This window comes from Talaromyces stipitatus, genomic scaffold, assembly GCF_000003125.1.
Source record: "Talaromyces stipitatus ATCC 10500 scf_1105507295555 genomic scaffold, whole genome shotgun sequence".
Taxonomy (NCBI): domain Eukaryota; kingdom Fungi; phylum Ascomycota; class Eurotiomycetes; order Eurotiales; family Trichocomaceae; genus Talaromyces; species Talaromyces stipitatus.
This window is the reverse complement of record NW_002990116.1, coordinates 3371732-3391570: the sequence shown is the minus strand read 5'-3', so window position 1 is coordinate 3391570 and position 19839 is coordinate 3371732. Positions and strand designations below refer to the sequence as shown.

General features: G+C 45.1%; 4 protein-coding genes and 1 non-coding gene across 5 annotated transcripts, besides 6 other annotated features; 4 read left to right on the top strand and 1 right to left on the bottom strand.

The window, feature by feature from the left end:
• Window positions 1-555: 555 nt before the first annotated feature.
• TSTA_123400 (uncharacterized protein) lies at window positions 556-1860 on the bottom strand (the record flags this gene model as incomplete). Its single annotated transcript, XM_002482554.1, has 3 exons — window positions 556-1004; window positions 1064-1775; window positions 1831-1860. The coding sequence occupies 3 exons, from the start codon at window positions 1858-1860 to the stop codon at window positions 556-558; spliced, it is 1191 nt and encodes a 396-aa protein (XP_002482599.1).
• A 607-nt stretch (window positions 1861-2467) lies between these two features.
• On the top strand, window positions 2468-2992 carry TSTA_123390 (uncharacterized protein; the record flags this gene model as incomplete). The annotated part of the gene is made up of 2 exons (XM_002482553.1): window positions 2468-2649; window positions 2710-2992. The coding sequence occupies 2 exons, from the start codon at window positions 2468-2470 to the stop codon at window positions 2990-2992; spliced, it is 465 nt and encodes a 154-aa protein (XP_002482598.1).
• A 55-nt stretch (window positions 2993-3047) lies between these two features.
• Window positions 3048-4235, top strand: TSTA_123380 (uncharacterized protein; the record flags this gene model as incomplete). The annotated part of the gene is made up of 6 exons (XM_002482552.1): window positions 3048-3158; window positions 3319-3385; window positions 3446-3704; window positions 3804-3968; window positions 4021-4038; window positions 4091-4235. The coding sequence occupies 6 exons, from the start codon at window positions 3048-3050 to the stop codon at window positions 4233-4235; spliced, it is 765 nt and encodes a 254-aa protein (XP_002482597.1).
• Window positions 4236-5971: 1736 nt separating this feature from the next.
• On the top strand, window positions 5972-6043 carry TSTA_123370. Its single transcript has one exon. It is a non-coding gene; the product is annotated as a tRNA-Arg (tRNA).
• A 1764-nt stretch (window positions 6044-7807) lies between these two features.
• Window positions 7808-7837: a microsatellite.
• A 591-nt stretch (window positions 7838-8428) lies between these two features.
• Window positions 8429-8449: a sequence feature (AT_rich).
• Window positions 8450-9206: 757 nt separating this feature from the next.
• Window positions 9207-9232: a microsatellite.
• A 740-nt stretch (window positions 9233-9972) lies between these two features.
• Window positions 9973-10031: a microsatellite.
• Window positions 10032-11624: 1593 nt separating this feature from the next.
• Window positions 11625-11660: a microsatellite.
• A 2866-nt stretch (window positions 11661-14526) lies between these two features.
• Window positions 14527-14566: a microsatellite.
• A 1114-nt stretch (window positions 14567-15680) lies between these two features.
• On the top strand, window positions 15681-19411 carry TSTA_123360 (plasma membrane H+ATPase Pma1; the record flags this gene model as incomplete). The annotated part of the gene is made up of 3 exons (XM_002482551.1): window positions 15681-16092; window positions 16200-16397; window positions 16448-19411. 3 exons carry the CDS (start codon window positions 15681-15683, stop codon window positions 18826-18828), a joined length of 2991 nt encoding a protein of 996 aa, XP_002482596.1. The 3' UTR covers window positions 18829-19411.
• Window positions 19412-19839: the final 428 nt, after the last annotated feature.

Sequence of the window (19839 nt, the reverse complement as noted above, 5' to 3'; positions counted from 1 at the left end):
TCTCTGTATTGATGCACACCCTCCAACACAAAACTTGTCAGGAATGTTGACCTCTTTTATATGTGAGGTCCTGTACAAACTAGATCATGAGATGACGTCCAGTCGAACCTTGTAGACATAGGCATATAAAGCTGATTGGATGTCTATATCTCGTCAGTATGTGAATCTAGTTCTCGAAATTTCTTCATGTTAGTATTATGATGGATTCCCAATTAGGGATAGCGTATTGCGTTCCAACAGATTCCTATTTGGGTGCTAACCACTTTGACATTTTCCCTTTTGTTGTTTAATAGTAGAGAAAGACTAAGCACGCGAAGATCCTGTAGATCATCAATACCAACATTGAGACTCAACTCGTTCCAAACTGTCTATGGGTAATCTCCGCTCCAGTCCCCCGGTTCTTCGCCACCTACTTCGACTTATCCCCATGCTCCATAATTTTTTTTAGGAAGACCATGATTGATCGACTCTAAACTGCAAGGAAACTTAATCCGTCATTATCTTCACCAGTTCCCACTTCATGCTTAACCTGTTGTCCGGCACCAGGGCGATATCTCATGTCTGCTCTGCATCGCCGACTGGGTCCGGCTGACTTGTCCAAACAGCCTCAGGCTCAATGAGAAGCTCTTCATTATTGAAAGCCACCTTGTAGAGAGAAGCCCAGATACTTATTTGGACAATACTACCGTCTTCCTCTACGTAATTCGAGCTGTTCATGTATTCTGAGGAATATGCAGCGCCGGGAAGACTTCGTCGAAAATCATAGTCGAACTCCTGATACTCGAGTTTCTTCTTAAACGCCACACAATCCTCGAAGATCTGACGCAGTCCTTTATTCACAACTTCTTTTTGAACGCCTGGGCTGTAGTACTCGCTGAATAAGGCTTCGACGCTTTGTACGAGCTGGTTGCAGGCATTATTTAGGCGGCGATTTGAGAAGGTATGACGATCCCCTAGAGCTCTGCTGGTGGTCGATCTCCAGGTTTCCCACGCTTGGCTACTTTCTGGTACCACGTCAGCCTCGTGTATTGGTTGTAGAATGTATTTCGCAGTGAGTACTGACCAGAGCCTCTTATAACTTTGCCAACTGCCGTCAACAGCCGTCCAGATCGTATAGTGGGACTGAGGACAAAGAGACGACGGAAAACAGTATCGAAGATAATACCAGCGATGAACCCCTGAATATAGGCACGCTTCCCCTGTACATTTTTCAACATGTCTTCAGGTATTATTATGGTTGACGATGTCCTCCGCAAATTTGTCAATGTCATATAACCCATAACTGACTTATCCCTGAAGGTTCGTCTTGTCCATGAGTCAAGGTCTTGTTGAAGCTTGCGCCATTCGGACGAACACTGCTCATCATACAATGCTTCTTCCCGTGTCTGTAGTGAGTTTAGTTTTGTCATCAAATCCGTGGCTACTTTCTGATAATGATTAGCGGACTCAGTGGCAGCTTGTCTGGCTTCAGCAGAAAGCTCTCTTTCTCGGCGGAGTGTCTCTTTCAAAGATAAGTACTCATGCGTCAGGCCATAGAGAAAGTCTACGATCTCATGGTTGACTGTCCTGATCTCTCCCCCTTCTCTTGGTGCATTGTCTCGAGCAACGGTTTCGGTCTGATCGAACTCCTGCTGTGTTTTTTCAAGTTCTGTTTTGATCCCCGTTAATGCCGATTCCATCTTCATTTCACTCTTGATACGATAGTTGATTTCGTCGGTCAAGCGAGCATTTCTCTGTCGCAGCATCAGTGCCTCGGCCTTTATGCTGCGGAGTTCCTATGATGACAAGAATAGTCAATACCTCACCTTCTTGGCTTGGGACTTGACAAACCTCTTCTACAGCGGAGAAGTGCTGTTCCATTGACCCTGGTACTATCCATGAACATCCCCTATTAGCCATCATAATTCAAAATTCATATTATCAGTCAGTCTCACAGTGTTGCACATTTCTCTCCGCAGAGGTGAAGTCTTCGTCATCCATGGTTCTGCGCAGATGACCAGTCATCACGATCAAATGTCTGTTGGCAGTGAGGATATCTTGAGCTGACTTGGGCTTATCAATCTGCCGTGGGAGGGAGAAGATGTGAGAGGTGAAAGTCTTTAACTCTGGCTCATCGGGACTTGTTGAGTTGAAGAGAATTCACATGTCAAAGATTTGGAGACGCGATTTCAGCTGACCGTTTGTGTTTTTCGTTTGCATCGTGCCCGCCTAAGGCGTCTTCTTTCCCCCTCTCACTCTTCGATCGCTTTATCTTTCTCTCTTCCACCTCACTTCTCCAATCTCACCATCTTCAACATCATCCTGTCCTCACCTGAACTTAGGAATCGTTTATCTCTTCATATTCCTCATCCTCTGCGTCTTCTTCTCAAAGTCTCATTTTCCTACACTTCTAGCAAGCGTCTCATTCTGAAGATTGTTGCTACATTTGAGATCTAAGCCGTTCTTGAAAGGAAAGCCAACTTTGAAAATGGCAGCACAGGGCACAACTCAGTCCATTACCATAGGGCTTGATTTTGGTACGACTTACAGCGGGTCAGTATGCCCTGAAAACAGCTATGAAATTCCAACGAGGCCTAAGGCCAAATTACCGTGTTGCTTGGGCAATTGCGGGCGAGCAACAGCAAATCGAGGTAGTATCTACATGGCCAGGTAGGACAAACAGTGAGTTCAATGGAAACATCCTTGATGCAGTTAGCTAACACTCTTTAGGAACAAGTTCCAAGGTGCCTACAGTAATGGCTTTTACGGGAACTCGCTTTCTTTGGGGATGGTAGGCTCTGGCCTCGCCACAAGAGCCAATTCGTGGTGTGAAGCTACTGCTCGACGAGGACCAGGCTATCGATATAGTCCATCACTCAGAGCCAAGAGGTTGCTTGATTTCACGCAAAAGTCTCCCGTTGATGTGTCCGCTGAATATTTGCAAAAACTGACCGAACATGATTCACCAACATCTGGAACGCAGCTTTGGACCTGCGGCCAATCATATGACTAAAAATTATATCCTTATTATTCCGGCTGTCTGATCAGACAAAGCAAAAGATGCAACTATGAAGATAGCCATTGGTTCTGGTATAACAGAAAATCAGCTATCTCTGTTATCAAAACCAGAAGCCGCAGCTCTTTATTCGTTGCGAGCAATTCAGTCTAACACAATCAAGGTACGTGAGTCCAGCATGTGTTCACATGTGGCATCAGAACTAAACAAAATTTGGAAAGGAGACACATTTATTGTCTACGATGTTGGCGGTGGCACGGTTGTATATTTTTTCTGAGAGTTTTGAGTACGGACCTCGGTGGCTTACTTGTATCATCTTCTAGGACTTGTTATTATACCATGTGCAGGACCTCTCGCCTCTTAGATTGAAGGGGGTTGTTGAAGGAAGTGGTAGGTCTCGTTCGGTAATCTGGAATAGATTGGTCCTTATCTTATTTTCTAATCAATTAGGCGATGGATGCGGCTCCATAATACTCGATGAGCACTTCGAGCAATTTCTCGAAAACCTACCCGGTTTTCAAGCTTTCGAACTTCTCCCAGAGCACACGGGGAATGCAGCTCTTCAATACTGGCAAGACTCTATCGAACCACGCTACACTAGGACCGATCAGGAGGATGATCAGGATGACGTCGGTTGGGAATTGCCTCTATTAGGACTTCCTAACCAACCTTTAATTGGTCTGGAAGGTGGATTTCTACAACTCAGCGAGTAAGTCCAAGTCGAGGAACTCCAAAGTATTGACCTTATGGACTTATAATGTTGACTATATTACTAGGCATCAAGTGCAGGAGATTTTTGATTTGGTAGTGCAGCAAGTAATATGCCTTGTGCAACACCAGGCGAGAAAGGTCAAGATGGGGGGCATCCTTTGAAGGCGATACTCCTTGTCAGCGGTCTCGGCGGATGCGAATATCTTAACCATCGTCTTTGCAAAGCGAACCCGAAGATTACCATTTTGCAACCTCCTGACGCGTAGGTCAGGTCTATAGGATCTTGAAAAGCAAGTTACTAATCTGGAATCCAGATGGCAAGCGTTAGTCAGGTGAGTGTCCTCTCAGAATGATGATATATCAACATGAGTCTAACATACACAGTGGAGCTGTTCTACGAGGCCTTGAGGGCAATCTAGTGCAAAGTTGTTTAGCACGATGCCATTACGGTATCAATATACAGGAGGATTATGATGCCGCTCGTCACGGTGGGCTCAAGAAGCACTGGTGCGAATACAAACAATGTTAAAAGGTCCGTGAAATAAGGAGCTGGTTCATAAGAAGGTAAATCCCTTCTTCACTCCCTTTCGTATACATTGCATGATATTGACTAAAATAGGGAGAATCTGTTTCAGAGAATAAGCCGATCCGCAAAGATTTCTATCGCGTCGTATCGTGCGACGACGACCTGACATTCGTTGAAACATTATACATCTCCAGAGCTTCATGTGCTCCAACCAGGATGATAAACGGTAAGTCGCCCTCCTTCTTGAATAAGGTTTGGCTCTCTCTTCTGACAGATTAATGTTTGGTGAAACAGAAGTTACCAAGCTTTGCCAAGTTCGTGTCGATCTCAGCACCGTGCCAAAAGAACTATTCACCGGATGCACGAAATAGCAAACGAGACAGTTATTACAAGATAAATATTACTTGATAAATATTACTTTTGTAATTATTCCCTCTTCGGGATACATGTATTCCAGCAAGAATTCAACAAGACTTCTTATGGCATTGTACAAGCAGAGTACTAAGGCTGTTACAGTGACATAGGTGATCTATGAGCGGGGAACGAGAGGACGGGATAGGAGATAGAATGGTAGAGGTTTTTTGGAGGAAGAGGTACGGAGGTCGGCTGGCGAGTCTATTCCTTTCAAGAACGCCAACAAGCCCGCAGTCGATAGCGAAGAAGAAGATGGAAGTGACGAGGTGGTTAGTTCAATCCAGGCCAATATATCCATCCATAAACTAATTACTAATATCTAACAAACGAGAAGACGTATTGAATCTGATTATCACGACAATTATCCTCGAATACAACCACAAGTGATGCTACGTCTATGCTATCGTGTACTCTGTCACGATACTATTACTTGGCTGCGTTGGATTTGTCAAGGTATCTTACCACCATCTAGTCAATCACCAGCCAGTTACGAGCTGAGATCAACAATTATTGGACACCTAGAGGGTAAACGAAACAGGAAGGGACCTCGAGATTGATCACGCCAATACCGGGAGTGGTGGAATGATATGTTATTCCGAATCGGGGAATAAGGGACTTCCAAAATCATCTCCTGTTCAGGAACTCGGCCGCGATCCTTGTGGCTCGCTTTTTCCCAGTCGCTTCATTGGTTTGATGCCATGGCTGTGCTTTGAGTCTGTCCGAGAGAAGAAGACAATAATCAGGAGAAAAGATAGGTTGATAGAGAATGCAAGGACGAGCAAATTCATCCATCGAAAAGAGTTCTATTCAAACATACATGTGCATGTAACACCGCTACGTATGTGTCCCCCTACGGTCAATAACAAATCGCACCCCTATGAAGTCTCACAGATGGTTCTACTTTCTAAGCATATCAGGTTGGAACGCCGCCTCACCCTACAGCTCATGTACATACCTAGCACTTTCTGATTCCCTTAGTTAGCTATATATCGCCGTACTCGACCATCTAATATGAGTACGTTTAACTATTCATCTCGATACGTTGAACTATCTCTCAGAGTCCAAAGATATTACATTATCTACACACAAGCCGATTGTGTCCAAAGATCGTAATGTATGCTCGACATAAATTCCGACAGCAAATTGTAACTTGGCCGATGGGAGTCATTTCTTTTGGCCGAGAACCTCAACAGAAGGCCTAGATGTTCAATCATTTTCTATACTCTGCCATCATCGATTCATCTCACGTGTGCAGGAAGCCCTATCATATGTTACACATCATTGAAAAAGTCATAAGAGTACTTCGGGGCAACGAAGTTGATAATGGCCGGGTGGCGCAATGGTAGCGCGTCACTTTCCGGTGGTGAAGGTTGCGTGTTCGAGTCACGCCTCGGTCGATGTCATGTATTTTTCTCTTTTTATCCTAACTACCATGTTTTGCTCAGGTGGACAGGATATCTTTTTGCCATGGGATGCATCTTTTTGCTACTGTATGCGGAAGCATATCTTCTGTCGTTGTATAGCTTCATCGTGTTTACTACGGGTTACTCTGGTCGAGGATAATGCTGGAAAACCAGGCAAGCACTGGACGGAAATAATCCGTCATACAAGCCAGTCATGATCCAATAATATGCAAAAGAAAGACCCAAGATCATCACAGTCACATCTTTCACCCTGTTCCATTACCCCTGTACGGAGTAGTTGTCTGTATCATAGTATGCATCGCGGAGTTAAACAACGAACCCGACATCCAACCAATCAAGAGGCATACTTACCAACGACACACACGTAAAATTCATTCTTGATCCAAATTCTCCCTTCATTAACCAATCAAACAATCAATATAACCCCCTTCTACCGTACTGCGTAAGTTCATCGAAGGTTCTAAGAAGAAAAAAGAACGGAAATCGGGCCGAACGGGAGACATCGGCAGTCCGGCCAGCCTCTTTACCGACTTTCTATCTTCTACTTACTTGCTTGCCAGCGAGAAAAATCCCTCATTCGGGCTATACTTTTTCCAGAAATCGCTGCTTCTCGACAGAGGCAAGTCAGCATACAAATCCTCGAAGGATTGACCAAAAAACAGGGACCAACTAGTTTTGCGGATCATAATGCGGAGTCATGGATTAATCTGAGTAGACGGTGAACGAGTCGTCAGCGGTGATAGGGTTGATGACTAGTTCAAGCTTTCTGTCTACGTATCTAGCACCTGCGTACATACTATGTACGTGCATGATGGATGCATATGTAGCTAGGTAATGTTCGTTTCTTCTTCGGAGATATTCTTTTGTTCTTTTTTCGGTGTCGTTTTTCAGACGCTTTTTGTACACTGTGCAGAATTGATTTGCGCGATTTATCGTTTAAACCGTACTTGACACGATTACCACGTACGGATTGTACTGTAAGTACGTATCAGTGAATATTCCCCATTGATGAGGCATACGTACGTATTCCATGGTGTTCATGCCCACTGCACGACCCGGGACAGACGAGTGGACAAGTAGACAGAACACACGACACCGGTCCCCACAAATCGACTAATCAATCCAGCTTCTTCTCGGGTGGTAATTATCGAATCTGATTCGATAACGCCAGATCAGCCTCATTTTAAGTCCGTTCCTGTGCCGATTTCCGTGTCTTATCTAAGATTTGTTGCCGGATTGGTCTATGTGAACTCTGTTTGGGAAAACTGATTCGCTTCGAATGCCAGAGTACAGATAGATGTCGAGGAGGAGGTTTGGCTATTCGATTCTCGGTCTTTGGGTCTGTCACTCAGGTACTACAACTCAATGCCGACGGGATACCGTGGCTACATATAGAGCACAGAAGATCTGATCTTCAGGTTCGATGTTACTGTCAGTAGTAAGCTGACGTCAGTGGTAGCCGAACTAGTTAGTGGTTGTCGTTCAGGGGTAGATCGAGTGAGATCAGAGGTAAAATAAACGGTCGAGCGTTCGGTTCGGTTCTTGCAGTGAACGAGTCATTCGATCGTAGGTCATGAGCTGCCAGACAGAAAGTCACACCAATTGCGCGTTGGTGAATGGATAGATGCAACTGTCATACAATCTCATCTACCAGACCGAATAATGAGCCATCTCATACCGAGCGGCCGATAAGTACAGCGTAATCATGACTTCTAATCATCCTACCAATCCCATAGCCATATAGACATACATACATACATACATACAATCATCCAAAGAGTAGTCGTACCACTGGAATGCCACACCATTCAATCAGAATCCATCCCAACCTTCCCAAACCCCGCCAAGAGCAAAAGCCACGATCTCAACATTCCAATTGCCATATGACTTGGTAGTTTACATTCCTCGGTATTTGGATTAAAAGTGAAAACATGCTTGGTATTGACGTTATAGGGGGTTGACATGCTACAAACATGGTATTTAACGTAGGGATGAGAGTATTTTTGTACACACCGATACGATGAGGTATAGATATGTTTTATATTCGATGATAGGTTCCTTGCTTACATATTCAATAACATTCGAATTGGTCAGCCAAGTACATTCGTTATGTTAGTGGTTTGGCAATATTTGACAGGATTTGCATTACATAAGGTTTTGATGTTTCAACGTTGGTATCGACTTATATCAATCTTCAAGATGCGCAATAGCCGAAATGCCTGTCTACTAGTACCTAGATGGCTCGAATAGAGCTTTTTTGCGTATCTTGGTGTTGTGATATAACAAGTATTACTTGTATATATCCTGGATTGAATCTGACATGTGCACCCGGGCAGTCTTGAGGCGTATATTGATAAGATATATAAATATATATATATAGACACCTACCGGCATATGAGGTTAACCGCCAACTTGAGAAACGCCTCAAATGAGGCAAAATTAACGGCTATGGGTAGCCTTGATCTTGCAAAACCACAGCATATTAACAGAATCGTGTGCAGGAAGACGTATGGGTGTAAGCAGACATCATGGACTGACAACTGTTACATATGTAGAGTTTCCGTTTGCGGTAATTCCAGGATGTGTGTCGTTTAGCCCTAAGACTCCAGAGCCTGCATTTGTTCACCATACACCAAATGACAAAAGGACTAGGGACATGCGAATAGAGAATAAATTCTGTGAGAATAAATAGATTTTCATTATATATATATACACGATTAACACAATCGTCTATAAAGATGTCTCCGATGGCCGCTCATACTGCGAATAAACATTTATCCTGTCAAAAATATATCCCAAAATCAACGCACAACAAACCCACGAAAAACTCAAATCAAATTGTAAAAGATTCATTCCACCAGCTTAAACTCTGGCTCAAAACATCGCCCATCGCTAACGCACGTAGAAGAAAGGTTAAAAAGCACGTTTTAACCGAACCATGGTAACAACCATTTCTAGAAGGACATTAAAAATCTGGTTCAATTGGAGAATCGAGATTGAAAGGCTATTTTCTAACGTTCGGCACTGGCCCAGCACTCTGTGTGTAAGTTTATCCAAGATTCTGGAGAAGAGAAAAATTCACGCACACCCCATTGTCCGGTGTACGAGTACAGTTATCCCTTGCTCAGGTAATGTTGCATCACATCGCATCGCATCGCATCGTTTCTGCGCCGAGTTTAGTCTCTCCAAGACTTTCAACGTCGTTGTCCGCGATAAACCCACGTATTTCAGGGCTGCGGTTGGCATTGACGTGGTCATTTCCTTTGCTTAGTTACATACGTACTTACGTACTCCAACCTAATCGTCGAAAAAAGCCTCACATGCATGCAGGATTCATTCAAGTGACATTTACCGGTATGAAGATTTGTTGTAGATCGAGTGTATTTATGCATAATTGGTTTGTGATATAGCGGTCATGCGAGCACGTACAGGAGGATCTTAGTTTGTAGATAGATAATTGCCTCAATATGAGATTTGTGTTTTGACGGTTTGTGCCACCGTGAGTATCAAGCAGCCATAACCTCTAGATGCGTTTCGCATTCACCTGCAATTAACTGAAGCGCATACGGAGTAGAGTCCCGAGCACAGCACAGCAACTCCTTCCTATTGTCCTCCTCTCCAAACCAAATAAAATGAGGCGACAAAATCCCGTCCAATCAACCTGTATGCCACTATGCGAGCCGAATCACCGAGCGCAAAACTCGCGACACTGACTGAACCAGCGCTTTAACAGATGGCAGTAAAAAAAAAAAAATCTTCAAGCTTTTTCTGCCGATCCTTTTTCGCTTTTTCCGAGTGGTTTGTTTCGGCGTATCGGGAAAATTACAGGTACGCTAATTTCAGTACAGCGGCAATTGCGGCAGATTTGGAAGGTCAAAGTGATTGGATGATACAATATTTATCATAAATACATACAATACATAATACATAAAATACATAATACATACAAGACATACATACAGCTTCAACGGATAGGTGAAGGTTGCAGGATGTAGGTGACGACGACCATACAACCCAAGATCTTGGCCCCCATAGCAAGTCACGACAGGAAGATAGATACAGAATCAAAGAGGTGTTGTACATACAGCAACTATTCGGAGTTTGTGGCATCATTTTGTGTTCACTAAAACTCTTGGCATGGAGAATCAGTAGGAAGTCAGAAGCGTTGAAAGAATGATCCAAAGTAGAGCCGTACCAAGACGTTTTTGTGTGTTTAAGTTTGGGGTACGGACAAAGACTAATTGCTGATCATTTTGGTCAAACAATAGATCTTACCAGGGTCAAATAGTCAAGCCTCAAGAATGAAATGGACGAGAGACAATAGGTATGGTAGGATACAAGACGACTCCATCCAATCAGAGGGGGGTATGAGATGAGGTCTAGATTCAAGATATCTAGACGCAAGAAGACTTGGCATCATGAAAGTACGTATCAGCATATCGAGCTGAGTTACTTACTTTGTCTACGGTAAAAAGGGTGGTAGAGCCAAGATTCCAATGACTGTCATACAAGCCACGATGCTGCGTACATACCTACGTATACTTTCCAAGCATCAGTCCAGCTGATTGATACATACCTGGGGAAAGCCTCCCCATATTTTGGAGCCTGGAGAAAGAGTCTTGGTCTATCATCGAGCCAAGAGTGCCCCTGCCAAGATGCCCAGACAATAAATATGGTGATCATATTGAATGCCAATAGCACAAATACGCAGACTGCATAGACGGTAGGCTACATTTGATCAGCAGTTTGACGGCGAGCTTTGAAGCAATTGATGAGGCAGTGTACATTCCCAACTCATCGTGCCAAGTGCCAATCTACGCGGTTGCGTATGCTGGGGTGACTCAGTCAGTCATAGTGCTATCTACTTGGCTTTTATCCTATGTATCGACTAGACATCTGTCTCAACCACTGATTCATCGTCTGGCCAGTGCCGTCAAGAGACATCGCGTGTGGCATCTATTTCATGAGTTGACTTGACTTCTCATAGACTGATATGAAATACGAAATGTACGGAGTATTATCGTACCCATAGTCATACAAAAATACAGCAGATACACTAGTATTTTTCTGCCCCACACTGACCCTGTCGTATCGCGATTGAGTCCCCAAACGAACGGAATAATACATACAATAACACGCAAATATACCTGATACGCGCGAAAAAGTTGAAACGCCGTTACTATGGCGACCAAGCTTGTCGCAAGTCCTCGTACCCATAATTTCATCCATTCATCGACCAGAAAAAAATCATCAAAATCGAATCATCATACACAACCCTCCAAGCTTCAAAGATCATACGTTGTGCTTCAAAGACTGAAAAGTATTGCATGATCAATTGGCCAAGAGAGAAAAAAAAGAGTCATGACTCTTTGAGGGATTCAGGAATGACGTCAACTAAAGATTTTAGTAGGTCGAAATTTCAGGTGTTTCAGTAGCTAGCTTGCGCACGGGGCTGGCAGCGGAGTGAGCTTTGCGATCTTATTAACTGAGTCCTCGTGTTCGCGCCACGCGAGTATCACATATAACAAGCCAATTGTTATTTATAAAATTTGAAAAAAAAAAAAAAAAATAAATAAATAAATAAATAAATTCATGCCGTGATTATTTATTGAAAATGGGAAACAACCCGTAATTCAAGGGGAAAATTGAATCTTTAATACTAAAGTAGTATTCCGTATAGAGCGGAGATAAACGGGATAGATATAAATACATCCTAACCCAATAAGGAAAGTCCGTCCATCGATTTAATACCACCAATACGAAGACGTATGTACAAAAAGAACGCAAGAAAGAAAGTTAGAATCGAGGGGCTTCATTGACCAATCATATAGGGACGATTAGCTAGCTTACCCTAGCAGGACTAGCCAGAGAAAAAATGGCGCATAAAGGAGGTTAGGGGAGTGGGTAAATTTACTATGCTTGATAGGGGATAGGTGGTAATTTAAATTGATTAGTCTTTTGATGGATGATGGATCGGAGAATTTCGATTTTGGTGTGAGATTTGACAGCTGCCATGGCTATGGCCAGGTCTACGGGTCGAGCTGATGATATTGTTAGACTTGGGTGTCTTCGCTTGTTGGTCTCTCCCTGAGCGACTCGGTAGACCCATTCCATTCGTTACGGAGTCTAAGGAGACATTAATTGATTACCCGTGGAGATATCCAAATCGGCTATTAAGAAACAAGTCCACTAGCTCAAACTCGCTAGCTGGCAATTGGCCAATCGCAACACTGCAAAGGGTCTGGTTCCTGAATATCAACTTATCAAGCATGTTTTATTTATTTAAGAACGCGATGGCCCATGGGTTTTTCTCCACTTGTTGGGTTTACTATGGAGATTGACTCGATTGAGCATTGTTAACTAAGATACGGAATAAAGAAACGAAAGATTATGCCATTGTGGAGTAGAAGACCGAGGGGGGTGTTGGTACTGGATAGGGTCTTGGACGTACGGCATTTTGGGGCGAATCGCTATTCTATCCAGGGAGCTTGGTTGAGGGGTCCGGTTGTGTATGAGGATTGTTGCTGAGCATGGACAGAGCCGTTGCTCACCTTGAAGAATCATCGTTTCAACCAGCAGCCTAGTATGATGCATGGGTAAGCTTTACGTCCAAGCCTATTTCTTCGCGTAGATCGCTGACGCATGACGTTAATCTCACTCGTTAAGTGAGCACGGAGCAGAGGCCTCTTCAAGCTACTACCCTCGCGAACAGCTCTACCGCGCCCCTACCACAAACGGGCGATACACTGAAGTTGAAACACCTAACATACTCCGTACAGATTTCACGAATAGCTAAATTCAGGAGGTTCGCGACTGTATGGGGATATACTCCGTTCTCTGTCTGTAGAGGTTGGTACGGAGAAAACATGAAACAGGCATGGCTGTATATTACGCACTATTCGTCTAAAAATACGAGGATACATACGTGGTTCGTACAGTACCACTGCAACAATACCAACTAAACCTGTTTTGGACGGATCAAACGCGACGACGGTCCATGGGTGAAGCTAGATAAGCCGAGCAAGGTTCGCGGTTCGTTTCATGGCTTGTCGGCTTGTCAAGTTGTCCAGCTTTCAGTCTTCGGTTCTGGGCATATGACTGATACCAGTACATATCCAATCTGCTTCATACGAAGCAACGTTGACAGGGATAGTTCGTAGTTAGAAGCTTTCCCCAGAACGGATTGAGCAATACCCAGAACTGTCAAGCATGCATGCTGCTGGTGCGTCTGATTGGCCAATGGATGCAGAGCATTATCTTGGCGATTTGATTGGCTGAAGCTTGCCGAGCTGGTGTGGAGGTTCTTCTCACTACGAATCTGGGATATATTCCCAGATTCGGCAGTGCTGAAGATTAATGAACCTCCGGCAGTACCAGGATTGATATACTCGTCATGCGTCGGGTACAACTCAAAGGAAGCTGAAAACTCTAGGTACTTAGTCATCGTTTTAATAAGCCATGTCTTCAGCCTCTGACATATTCCAAGAATTTATCAGGCAAAACTCGGACTAGTGGTTGGTCATCTCGCTGAGTCATTTACCGCTACGTACCGAGTACTTCTCAAACTATGTACGCAGTAGGAGGATTACTATTCTGTAAACCCGTTTACGTACATAGAATAGACCAAGATGCATGGAATATCGTTATGGCTTGGCGACGCAATCCGGCTTAGCGATGGCTTGGCAGGACCCGTTGTTGAATCCTGGTGTAGATCATTGCACGACGGTACTCACTGCCACTCAGATATTACATAGTATATACTATACAACTATGTCTTCTGTAGCTTCATTGAAGTCGCTGGGATTGATCGTACATATAATGTAGTCTTGACCGTAGAACCTCCTCAGCTTCTACGCATAGAGATCGACGTCGTACAATCGATCGCACGGACGTGCTACAGGTGATCATCGGGGCAACGGCGCCAGATAGCAGGCATGCTTCAGCATGCTTCGACAAGGTAAGCCGATAGATAGATAGCCTCTGACAGAACCGACGGAAGCGCGAGCGAATCATTCACTGCGCATCTCTGAATTTCAGGACGATAAACCCGAGCATCTGCAAGTTAAGTAAGTATCAGTGTGAAGAGCCGGTTTCCCGCCGGGGAGATAGAAGTAACAACCATAGCAAGTCTAGCTGGTATAAACTGTACTGTTGCTCTGTAGCAAGGATACTATAGAAAGCGACAGAAGAACAAAAATCGCGCATACAAATCAGAAAAGTTGACCGGAAGGAATCCCCATTAGCCACTAAACCCAAAGTAGAAGAATACTGAGAAGAAAAGAAAAAAAAAAAAAAAGAAGCTAAACCGAATACGGCAAGAAACTAACATCGAATTATATTAGGGGATCGGCTTGGGAAGGCGAAAACGCACGTAATCATTCATCCCACAGTCCTCTCCATATGGGGAGGGGGCACAAGTCAGCGAGTTCTATGCAGAGAGACGGAAAAAATTGCGCAAAAAAAAGAGAAAAAATTAGAAAAAAAAGAAAAGAAAAGTAAGAATCGGGAATAATGTCAATCTTTTAACCAACCAGTATCTGCTTAAATGTCTGCGGCTTTTTTCCTAGGGGGCCAGTCGGCACGCGTGTGCCGGGATTTCAATCGATCATGCACTCCACTCTTACCACCGAGGCGATGTACTGCGTTGAACATTCAACAATAAGATCATATTTTTGGTATCGTAGATTGACAAAAGGATGGGTGCTGTTTCATGCTGAGTCGCTGAAGACTAAAGACTAAAGACTAAAGAGCGAAAAACAGGGACAGAAAGAGCAAAACATCATGACGCCGATACATGACGCAGCAATTCGCTACTGTTTGTGATGCCGTAGACAGAACGCCTGAGTTGATTACATCTACGGTGTCCATGCTTATCTAGATGCTATCTGGGTGTATCTGGATGTGCTCGGAAGATGCAATAATCAGATAGCCATATGCAGCGAGAGACTTTCCATGGAATGGTGTCAGTGGCTGACTCTGGGATGCTCGCGGAAGCTAGAGGTCTGACTAAGAATCTCGCAGACACTAGTCCTAATACGGACACAGTTACTCTTCATAGTATTGATAGTAAAGTTAGAACCGGCAAGTCGGCCAGAGGAAAATTTTTTGTTACAGCGGATTACCGTTTCATTCCATTCAGGAAGGGTTAAAACGGGGCTAATCGCCCGATACAGTAAAGTAAAAATACCATCCCGTCATAGCCGAGCTGTATCCGGCAGGCGGCAAACCCGCTAGGACCCATTCGGGGCAAACGGATTACTAGCGCGTACGCGGTATTGGTCTAAGGCACTGCCCGCGAAAGGGTACAAAGTTACAGTCGTAATTCCAGTATTACTGACAGTGGGTACTAATATTGTTTCCGTCGTCAAGGTGGTGGTTCCGTCGCTCTCACCGTCGCGCCGAACAGACAAGCCTCTTCTGAATAAATAAGACGCCCCCATCCCTCCCTCGTCCATTTTGACTTCTCCCTCTCTCTCCTTACTCTTCCCTTTTCTCTTTCTTCTTTCCCATAGGAAATCCTCCCAATTCACCATTGTTGCTTAAAGTGTGTCCCTCCGTCTTAACCTAGCTCATCGAGAGGCTGGTGAGCCCAACAACACCAATAGCAAAAATGGCTGAACGGAGAATCTCCTATGCCGCTGATGTCGAAAACGGCCAAACCAACACCCGCAATTCTACTGATATTAACAACGATACCACCGGTCTCGATGAGTATACCGCTTTGAATCGCTACATCTCGACTGCTCGCGAACGTCGTCGCGGTTCCACCTCCAGCGCTGGCGGTTTCGATGCCACCGAGGCCAAGAAGCCATGGTGGAAGCGAATTGGTGGCGGCGGTGCTACCAACAGCAACGAGCCCTTTGTCGCTCCTGACGACTGGGTCGACACTGATATTCGCGCTGGTTTGAAGGGCTCTGACATTGAGACTCGTCGTCGCAAGACTGGCTGGAACGAGCTGGTGACGGAGAAGCAGAACCTGTTCGTTCAGTTTATTGGTTACTTCCGTGGTCCTATTCTTTATGGTAAGTTTTTTTTTTCCGGCGAGAGTTTGGTTCCTGCCGCTCAATTTGAACAAATTGAGCAACGTGCTCAGAAAATCCGTGTCCGATCATTGGCTAACCTTAAACAGTTATGGAATTGGCTGTCCTCTTGGCTGCTGGTCTTCGTGACTGGATCGATTTGGGTGTCATTATCGGTATTTTGATGCTTAACGCTGTTGTCGGTTGGTACCAGGAGAAGCAGGCTGCCGATGTCGTCGCGTCTCTCAAGGGTGATATTGCTATGCGTGCCTGGGTTGTCCGTGACGGTCAAGAGCAAGAGATTCTTGGTGAGTATGCCTGCCCCAAAACAAAAATCAGTACAATGCTGATTATGTAGCTCGTGAGCTCGTCGTCGGTGATATTGTTATCCTCGAGGAAGGCCAGGTCGTCCCTGCCGATGTCCGTCTTATCTGCGACTATGAACAACCCGGTGACTTCGAAAAATACAAAGAGTACCTCACTACTATGGCTGAGGACACTCTCAAGGAAAAGACTGAGGATGACGACGACGACCAGGAGCACCACACCGGTCACTCCATCGTTGCCGTTGACCAGTCTGCCATCACTGGTGAATCTCTCGCTGTCGACAAGTACATGGGTGACACTTGCTACTACACCACCGGTTGCAAGCGTGGCAAGGCTTTCGCTGTCGTTACTGCTACTGCTAAGCACTCCTTCGTCGGAAAGACCGCTTCCTTGGTCCAGGGTGCTCAGGATCAGGGTCACTTCAAGGCTATCATGAACTCCATCGGTACATCTCTCTTGGTTCTTGTCATGTTCTTCATTCTCGCTGCCTGGATCGGTGGTTTCTTCCGTCATCTCCGCATCGCTACTCCTGAAAAGTCCGACAACACTCTCCTCAAGTACACCTTGATTCTCTTTATCATTGGTGTCCCCGTCGGTCTTCCCGTTGTCACCACTACCACTCTCGCTGTCGGTGCTGCCTACCTCGCTCGCCAGAAGGCTATCGTCCAGAAGTTGACTGCTATCGAGTCCCTCGCTGGTGTTGACGTTCTCTGCTCTGACAAGACCGGTACCTTGACTGCCAACCAGCTTTCCATCCGTGAGCCCTACGTCGCTGAGGGTGTCGATGTCAACTGGATGTTCGCTGTTGCTGCCATTGCCTCTTCCCACAACGTCAAGAACTTGGACCCCATTGACAAGGTTACCATCCTCACTCTCCGTCGTTACCCCAAGGCTCGTGAGATCCTTGCTCGCAACTGGGTTACTGAGAAGTACACTCCTTTCGACCCCGTCTCCAAGCGTATTACCACTGTCTGCACATGCGATGGTGTCCGTTACATTTGCGCCAAGGGTGCCCCCAAGGCTATTCTCAACTTGTCCGAGTGCTCTGAGGAGGAGGCTCGTCTCTACCGTGACAAGGCTGCTGAGTTCGCTCGCCGTGGTTTCCGTTCTCTCGGTGTCGCTGTCCAGAAGGAGGGTGAGCCCTGGCAACTTCTCGGCATGTACCCCATGTTTGACCCCCCTCGTGAGGATACTGCCCACACCATTACTGAAGCCCAGAACCTTGGTCTTTCCGTTAAGATGTTGACTGGTGACGCTATTGCCATTGCCAAGGAAACTTGCAAGATGCTTGCTCTCGGTACCAAGGTCTACAACTCTGAGCGTCTTATCCACGGTGGTCTCACTGGTTCCCGCCAGCATGATCTCGTTGAGCGCGCTGATGGTTTCGCTGAAGTCTTCCCCGAGCACAAGTACCAGGTCGTCGAGATGTTGCAACAGCGTGGTCACTTGACTGCCATGACTGGTGACGGTGTCAACGATGCTCCTTCTCTCAAGAAGTCTGATTGTGGTATTGCTGTCGAGGGTGCCACTGAAGCTGCTCAAGCTGCTGCTGATATCGTCTTCCTTGCTCCTGGTCTTTCCACCATTGTCGACTCCATCAAGGTCGCTCGTCAGATCTTCCAGCGTATGAAGGCTTACATCCAATACCGTATCGCTCTCTGTCTCCACTTGGAAATCTACCTTGTTACCACGATGATCATCATTGAAGAGACTATCCCTGCCGACTTGATTGTCTTCATTGCTCTCTTCGCTGATTTGGCCACCATTGCTGTTGCTTACGATAATGCTCACTACGAACAACGTCCCGTCGAATGGCAACTCCCTAAGATCTGGGTCATTTCCGTCATCCTCGGTGTCTTGCTCGCTGGCGGTACCTGGATCATCCGTGCTGCCATGTTCTTGAGCAACGGTGGTGTCATTGAGAACTTCGGTCATCCCCAGGGTATCATCTTCCTTGAGGTCGCTCTTACTGAGAACTGGTTGATCTTCGTTACCCGTGGTGGCAAGACTCTTCCTTCCTGGCAACTTGTTGGCGCCATCTTCGGTGTTGATGTCTTGGCTACTCTCTTCTGTGTTTTCGGTTGGTTGACTTCCCCTGAGAACCAGATCACTCACCCTGGTGACTCTGCTCACTTTTCTTCCAATGGCCACACCAGCATCGTCACTGTTGTCATCATCTGGGCCTACTCTATCGGTGTCACCATTGTTGTTGCCACCGTCTACGCCATCCTCACTGACATCCCCTGGTTGGACAACCTCGGTCGTCACACTCGTTCCAAGGCTGACACTGCCATTGAGAATATGATTGGCCATCTCTCCAAGTTGGCCATTGAGCACGAGCAAGACCGCCATACTGGCACTTCTCGTTACGTCCTCACCACTCGTGCTCCTGAGGAGGAGGAAGATGAGTAAATACATTAATACCCATTTTTTTCATTGGCCATACATGAACGATTTTTGGTCTCGACTTGACGTCTAGCGACATAACGGCACGAGGATATGGAGAACGAAACTGAAATGTGGTGGAGTCAACTTTTTTTTCCCATTCTTTTACATCTTTTTTCTTCCTTTCTACTAATCCCTGTTTACCCTCTTTTTAATGTTTTTTTTCTCCATTGCTCCAAGAATATGGCTGGGATGATACCTTTTCCCATATGCCTACCAGACCACCCAATCTTTTTCTGAGCCCAACACCCATTCACATGTCCTATTTGCTTAGATGTCCTGTGTGTCTTGCTCTTTCCAAAAGTCACATGCACAAACAAGAAACGCAAAAAGAAGAGAAAACCCACTCATAGACAATTTTTCTTCTTTTTACTTTCTTCTCGCTGAGAACAAAGTGTTGTACATCTTTTTCCCCCCTTTTTCCTATTTTACATTCTGTGTCCTTGCTTTTTCTCATCGAGGTTTCATAGAGCTAATTTTTTTATAACTTGCTTTGTGTTACTTTTATGTGTATGTATGGTTAATACCGGTAAATTAAGTTATATTCAAGATATTTTCTCCCTCTCTTGTAGATATACTAGTACATTTTCTTCTCGTATATGTACTACTAGTACATGGTAGGTAATGCTTCTGCCTGGAGTTGCGTCGATATTGTTTATATTTAACCTGGAAGCCTATTGTGAGGTCCACGTATTTCTGCACTAGTCTGCCTGGATAGCTTTATAATGAAATGTGTATTGCAAGTCAATGATCACTTCATCACCAGTCTTCAGCTTCTTCAAATTCCTGGAAGAACTTGATATTCAGCACGTGATTACTCCGAAAAGTAGTGCTGTACTCCGATTGGTCAACAGAAGCATAGCCCCCCTCCATAGCTCTTTTCCGAATTGATTAATTATTTCAGGAGGTTGCGATCAATACTTTTTTCTGACAGGGGATTATTAACTGTCGAGAGCGAATTATTTTTCTAAACGAGTC